Raw genomic sequence first — 7651 nt, 5'->3', positions numbered from 1 at the left:
TCTTTTTCATGGCTTTGATCCTATAAGGCATTTTCTAAAATATCAATGCGAGTCAACAAACCATGGACAAGCATCATGGCGTACACAGTTTGTGTTCTGATTGAAAAAAAAACTAAAAACACAGAGCATCACCGCACTACAAATTCATTATATCTAAATCCAAACACTACATTTTCTACTTCTAGTTGAAACTCAACATACAAACAGTTGCATCTTTGTAAAAACACATCTCTGAGTAGCTTTGGTCATCAGTTAAAGGCTTCCTCCACAGCCATCTCCTAAGTGACAGCAAATACTGATCCTTAATTAAAGAGCAGGGAAGAAACAGTGATCCATCTGTTAAGCTGTTAAACATCTCCGTGCTGGCCTACACTGGTGAATCCATTAAACCACACACCCCTGGGGAGCCAAGACTGGCCACATGATCATCTATCAATGTCTGGCTGTACAGTGCTCTCATACAGTAGCTCTCTTTTAAAGGCTACAGCAGGCGTGGAAGCACTCGCTTTAAAACTATGGCACATTGTTGATGCACCGAGAAAAACCTACATATTATTAAGAGTGGCCTCAAAATCACATGTCAGGCGGTTTGTTATAGCTTCGCAACTTTTCTTGTCCAAAATATCCTCACACCCACGTCAGATCGGCTGACGTTCCTCCTCCTTGTTCCCTTTTTGACAGACCTTTGACATTGTTGTACAGCATTTTCCATTCAGGAGGATATTGTGGAAGCCATCCTTTAGCTTAGTTTCTTCCTTCTCCAGTTTCAAGTGTACATTCATGCCAAAACCAATCAAAGAGACAGAAACTGGACATTTGAACCATTCATCCATCGCAAAACAAGTGGAACACACTGACTGAAATCAATCAACGATTTTTCTGCAGTCATAAGAAGATAGCTGTTAATAGAGATTAACCAAAAATGTCGTCTGGACGTAAAAAACACAGACAATGAGTATCACTGTTTGTGTTTTGTGGAGAGAGACTCGTGTGGTAAAAGAAAGTAGTCGCACTGTAAACAAACTGGAAAACAGTAGCAGGAGTTTTGGCCTGAATATCTTCTTTTTACACTGGGATCCCAAAAATATTGGCCGATGTCCCCAGAGGCTAATCGGTCATCAGATGATCGCTGATAGGCTCCAAGATTGCAGTGATAATATATAATCTAAATATCAACCTCAGCGTATTTGTAATGTTTATTTTCTTCTCTGATACTAAAATACTGTGACATGAGGTGGAACTGTCAGAAAGAAGAGAAGGTGCAGGAGACTGTACCACACCGCTCACCAACAGTGTCAGTCTGGAAACTGTCTGTTGACAACACCCCTCCTCCACATTGGCTTCACTAAACTGGACAGCAACGAATTATAAAAACACATGTCCTTGTAAAATGAATTTGTCCTGGAAATCACACCACAGCGATGAGATGTGGGAAAACATCCACGGCATCAGACCATGTCTATAAAAAGCTGCAGGTTCTCACAACAACACACAAACACAGGCCCTCATATTAGTCTGAATCGCACTTCACTCTAATAACAGCACGTCGACATGGCATCATCAGTGTAACCATCAGTGGGTTTATTGACTGTCTGGATAACATCAGCCCTGGACTGAGTAAACACACAGCGCAATCGATCACGTTGTTGTTGTGGATGATGCGTGTGTGTGTGAGTGAGTGTGTGTTTGCGTGTGTAGCATGGACGGTTACACTTCACACAGTAATGGGCAGCCCTCAAAAGGCCGGATCCGGACTGACATAAATGGGCATAAGGTATTGATTTGTTGCAGCTCTGCTCCACGCCTCTTTCCCTTTCCTGAGTCTGACCGTGGACATGTGACTTTTCCAGTTGTTCAGTGAAATGATTGTGCTGCAGCGTCTTCCTTCAGTGTTGTCATCGAATTTGTAATTGTGAAATATTTTCAGGGTTCAAGGATTTCGCTGTCTGCGACCACTGAGGGACATGGGGCTAAGAGGATCACATTGCTGAGACTGTTGGCCTGCGTGACATATTGCTTCTTTACCGTTTACAAGGCCAGTCGGAAAAAACTGGGACAAGGACAAAAATCCTCTGGCATATCTGCCACTGGACTCTTCAGCATCTTGCTAGCGTTGCTGGAACCCGTAAGCCAGTCATGTGGCAGCGTGCAGTGTTGCAGTCACTGCTGGGAACAGATGTCCGAGAATAACTTATGATGAATGTTGATGCACAATGAATTGCTTATTTCACGGGCACAGTTCTTTTTTTAATGGTAATGCATAAACAGCATTCAAATTCCGACATGTATTTTGATTATCTTGGCTGCGGTCAAAGCTTTGAAGCATTCGGGTCGGCCCTCATGAAAAGTTTTCCGTTTGCTGTAAAAGATTTGTTTTCAAGTAGCGCCTCTCGCACGAGAATCTGCAGGTGGTTAGCTTAGCTTAGCATAAAGGCTAGAAACAGCCAACCTGTCTCTGTCTGAAGTATCAGTGTTAGTTATCAACATCTCAACAGCTTGCCACTCACTTGGATGTTTGACTAATATATTGAATAACATTTTTTTTTTTAATAACAGCATGAAGGCATTTTTAGCCTTCATCTGAAACAAATGTCACTGCTATGTCTCTCGGTGTCTTTGTCCATATCAGGAAATGTAAATGATCTGTTTTCATACAGCACTTTTCTTGTCTTGATGAGAACTCTATGCGTTTTACAGAACAGTTATTGCTTTTTACACAGTGCATCTATGTGCAGCACTACCTCTAAGAGAGAGGGCAATTTGGAGTTCAGCATCTTGCCCAAGAACACTTTGGTATATAGAAAACTGGGATCAAACCTTCTGGTTAGAGGAGAAGCGCTCTACCCCCTGACCCACAGGGGGTATGAAGAGATAATAGGAGAATAAACTCCAGGTCAAAACGTTAAGTTTTTGGTGACCGTGACTTATTAGCTTCACTGCTTCTTGGCACAGACTCTTAATTGTCTCTAAACTCTAGGGAATTAACTCAGTTTTACCGAAGTACTTTCCCTGATCTTCTGTTTGGGTGATGATGGTAGAGACACTGGAAACAGCTCAGGCAACAACTAATGATCAGCCGCTTTTGGGAGAGAGACACAGATTCACTCATCATTGTGCAGCTGTGGGGGTCAGAGGTCGGTCGACTGTTGGCTGGAGCTGGACCTGCAGGGTGCACTCGGGTCAGAGCAGACATGATGCAGATGCCTTCCCAGTGACAGCTTAACAAGCAAAGAGCAACCTTGTACCCTCTGTTGGGATCTCTGAAATACATGAACACAAAAGCAACTCTCGGTTCTAGGTATGCATGTGTGTGTGTGTGTGTGTGTGTCAATGCGTGTGTGTGTGTACTGGGGACTGAGAGCTTGGATCTGACTCCACTTTTGTGCTGTCCTGAGTGGACGACCATTAATATTCCTCCTTCTGTTACATAAGTGTGCCATACAGCATATAATGCCATTACGCTGCCCCCAGGGAGATGAGCAGAAACACAGAGCTGTTGAAAGCAGCAGAAGTGCTTTCTCTCAGTGCACGCTGCATCTGATGCCACTGATTCCCTCTATACACGCTTATCGCTCTTGCCTCATCGGACACCTTTTGTCGTGTTGCTGCGTTCCCGGATCTCTCAAACGAACCGTGTCGGTACGTGGTGTTTTTTTTACCACCGATAGGACAGATGGCTCGAACCAGAATTTTCCCACTAAGAATCCCTTAAAAACACTGAGAGCAGCTGACTGGCATACAAACAAGCAGCTATGCCGTGATTCTGTTTAAACACAACCAGACAATACTGCAGCAAAGACCCAGGGATACAGACGTCTTAACATGCATGTCATGAGCCCTCACATAACACACAGCGCACACCAACGCATTAAGGGCCAATCGATGCAGACAGAGAGAGGGAGAGGGGTTGTTGAATAGAAGAGTGATCGAGAGTAAAAGAGAGAGAGAGAGAGCGAGAGCGAGGGACATTGAGCTGTAGGTTAGTGTTGTTGTTGCCCTTGGGAAGCAGAGCATGGAGGACAATTAGCATCAGGAGAGAAAGTTTGGGCTCCATTAGCTCTCACACAGTTTAATACACAACACTCTATATTAAATCATGGGATAACACAGGTGATCGGCTGAAGAAACACAAACAGCACAGACTTGTGTTTGAGAGAAGATGATGACTAACCCCCTCCTGCAGGAGGTCTGTGCCCTGTTCGGCGGTTATGTAACTTAAGTCCAGTCAAGTTAAATCTCACAGTGGAGGGGGTCCTCTGCCACGGCACATCACTCAGCTTGACGAAGGGAGCTGAAGAGCAACTTTAAGGACGGCTGAATTTCAATATTTCCATATATCTACAGAACTGACATGTAAGTAAGAAGGAACGAAGTCAGACTGAGGAGAGGAAATTAAATGATTCTTTGAAGGAAAAAGGTTTCTATGAGCAGCAACATATCAAACCTCCATCCGCTCACAGTCAGCCAGAGATTGAAAGCTCCAGAAGAGCAACATTTATATTCATTTATCAATTTATTTATTTATATTCTGTTATTTTTGTCTGGTAGTTTTCCTTCAGTTTTTTCAGTTGTTTTATCATTGCTTTGTATTTTTCAATTGACCTTGAGATGACATTGGTAACATACATTTAAACAAACATCAAACAACCATGTCACACCAATCCGAAAAATCATGAAAAAAGAAGACAAGCCATCTGAAAAACCACACACTTCTTTCCCCCAAGTTTTAAAAATAGGCGGTAATTAGATCTCAGTGGAGAATTAAAAATAAATGATTTCTACTTTATTAATGTGCCCCCCCCCCCCCCCCCCAGTCACCAGCCTTCCTGTCTGTCTGCCTTCTCTCTCTCTCTTCACCCTCTCTGGTCTATATTTAAGCTTTAGATGGCAAAGGACCCGAGACCTATCTCGCGTTTCCTCAACAAATAACACGCAGGGCGAGCGATCACTTGAATGTACGTGTGCGTGCCCTCATGCACCATCAATATGACGGACAGGTGTGTCAAGCAATGCAGATCTCGATGAGCTGCTTTTGTCTGGAATCTAAATCAGACGTGGGACAGACGCAGGCAACCAAGACACGGGGGGGGAGACTCCGACTCTCATATCAATGGCCTTCGATACGGACTTTACATGCAGACCGGTGCTGCTGTTATGTACCGTGTCTAGACATGCCACTTTGTCTTGTGTATCGCGTAACAGTGACAGGCGGCTCTAGAGAGTCAGAGACTGTTGAATCTGATTTATATATAAATGCACAACAGTCCAGGACTCCTGGTTTGTAAAAGTGTCTTATGACTGATAAAGGTTTCCATTAAGAACCTGCAATAGAACAGAGGAAGATTTTAGCACAGACAGAGATTCATGACACAGATGAGTCATGGCTGCAAATAATTTAATGGTCATCACAACTGAAATGATGATGCAATGATATTAACATTAAAACGTGTATAAAACAATGTTCATGGTGAATCAAGTGAAATCATTATTTGTTTCACAGTTGCATCTTTACTGAGGTAGTTTCCCTCCAGTATCTATGTTTATATGAAACCATTTCAGGGGGCACTGCTGTGCTTCGGCCCTTTTAAATCTGAGGCACTCAGTAACAAGAACATCTTTAACTATGGCACAGTTATACAAAGGTGAATGAGAAGCAAATATCACAGGGAGAAGTTCACCAAAGTTTAATTCAATGCAAAAAAACACAATTTGCCTCGCCACAGGAAGCAAACTTTTTATTGGCCTCCTCACTCTAAACATTATTTGTGTATTTTAGATTTTTTTATACACATGCATTGGAGTCAACTGCACTGTAAATTATTATTTGTCTTTTTTCAATGTAATTTTATTCTGTCCCATGACGTCCATTGGCTCATGAGCATTTCTGACATTATGTAAACCTGTTGTTGTAGATCCTAACATAAAAACGTGTAACTGGTCATGTATGGTCACTCTAAAACTCCAGTATATTTACTGGATGGGGCTGCAGCTGTAATGAGGTAGTTTCCAAACTTTACTGCAGTTAAAGGTTCAGTCTTGGTTTGGGTTATTTGACACAATTCTTTTGTTAGAACTCCTTTGTCTTTGTAATAAGAGCATAATAAAGATGTAAATTGTGTATAAATTTAACTGCCCTGTGTTAAACATCCTGTTGGATTAGAGCATCTATGTGGTGAAATAGAAATGATTAAAAATATTTTTAAAAAAATGTTAAAAAAACGACATTTGTTAAGAATTTCTAAACTGAATATACAAAAATGTTATATATTCCTAGTTTGCTTGAAAATGACTTCTCACCGAGACACCTTTTAAGTGTGATGGTGTGAAGTTTCTGAGGTCTTAGATCCCTGAAGATACTCCCGTCATTTTACAAGTCAATATTCGACAGGAAGTCCTCGTTGTCCTCTTGTTGTGTAGCGGGGGTCCTGCCAGGTTCCGATTTCATCTCCTCAATTAGCTTCTTCTCCAGGTCTGCATCTTGCGGACTAAGCTGTTCTCCTTTGGTCATCACATACACAAAATATTCAAAGCCTTCGCCATAACTGTACTGCTTGATTGACCAGTTGTACTCAGCGCGAGCGTAAAGGCGTTTCCTGAACAAGGGCTGCGCAAAGGTGACGGAGACAAAGCGTCCTCCAGGCTTCAAGCAGCGGCTGATCTGGGAGAGAGAAAAAAAAAGGAAGGAAGAGGAAAAGTATTAGGAGACGTTACCACCGTACTACATTACCGCCGAGAGCCACACCATTATAATTCCTATCACCACTATCATTACCAGCAATCTCCTCTGCGATATAAGCAGCCGCTTGTTGAAAGACTGGAGACTGACAGGATCATTGATACGTTTGACAACTGGGTAATAAAAAGCTGACAGTGCATCAGCAGTAAACGTTTTAGGCATTACATAACCTGCAATCATTTGATCAATTGACTTTAGCTATTTTTAAGGCAACCACTGCAACATTAATGGGAGCACAAAATTATTCATAATATGCACTTTGTTATTGGATTGGCTTACGAAGCTATGGAGGGAAGCTACTGCCATGACCTCTGTCTGTTATGACCTTTATCAAGTTAATTCAGAGATTTGTTATTTAAAACATGTCACAACCAGCAATGAACACTCGGGTTATTCAGATTCTTTTTCGAGAGGAGAAGACTACCTTTAAACTGGGAGATTCAAATCTGGAGAATCAACTGTAAGGAGTACATCTTCTGATTTATGTGCTGTCACTGTTCGGTCCGATTCTCTGACACAACCTGACTGCTCCCAGTGTAAATTGTGTCAGTTCCTCTAGTCCAGCTCAGCACTGGTGCATTAGCCCCAGAAGAAGAAGTCAAAGTTTGTTTGCCTCCATTGCTAACAAGGGAGAAACATGCTACCTTGATCATGTGTGTCATTCTGTGGCAAAACATCCAAAAAAGAAAAGAATATAGACACTTCTACATTGTATTGATCACTATTACCCTGTGCAAATGTTTACAGCCATGAACTACATTTCCCAGGATCTTGTTTGGCCATTTTAGGCAGAGGGGGTGAGGGAAAGGGAGCCGATTTGTGACTATACTTAAACTATATGAAAGCCTCAGTCCAAGCAGGAGCGTGCGTTGTGCTGCTGTGAGCCGCGGCAAACACTGAGCACTGAGCTCTTCA

The 7651-nt window shown here is 42.3% G+C and overlaps 1 protein-coding gene across 1 annotated transcript in view; it reads right to left on the bottom strand.

Moving 5' to 3' along the window:
• Positions 1-5378: 5378 nt before the first annotated feature.
• The window catches only part of ece2a (endothelin converting enzyme 2a), a 70093-nt gene continuing 67820 nt past the window's right edge, over positions 5379-7651 (bottom strand). The window contains exon 4 of the mRNA XM_053438825.1: positions 5379-6658. Within this exon, the coding sequence (XP_053294800.1) occupies positions 6368-6658 (291 nt within the window). The 3' untranslated portion in view covers positions 5379-6367. The remainder of the gene's footprint in view (positions 6659-7651) is intronic.

This window comes from Pleuronectes platessa, chromosome 13, assembly GCF_947347685.1.
Source record: "Pleuronectes platessa chromosome 13, fPlePla1.1, whole genome shotgun sequence".
NCBI classification, from domain to species: Eukaryota; Metazoa; Chordata; class Actinopteri; order Pleuronectiformes; family Pleuronectidae; genus Pleuronectes; species Pleuronectes platessa.
Note: the sequence above shows the minus strand (reverse complement) of the source record. Positions and strands in the feature narration are given on the sequence as shown.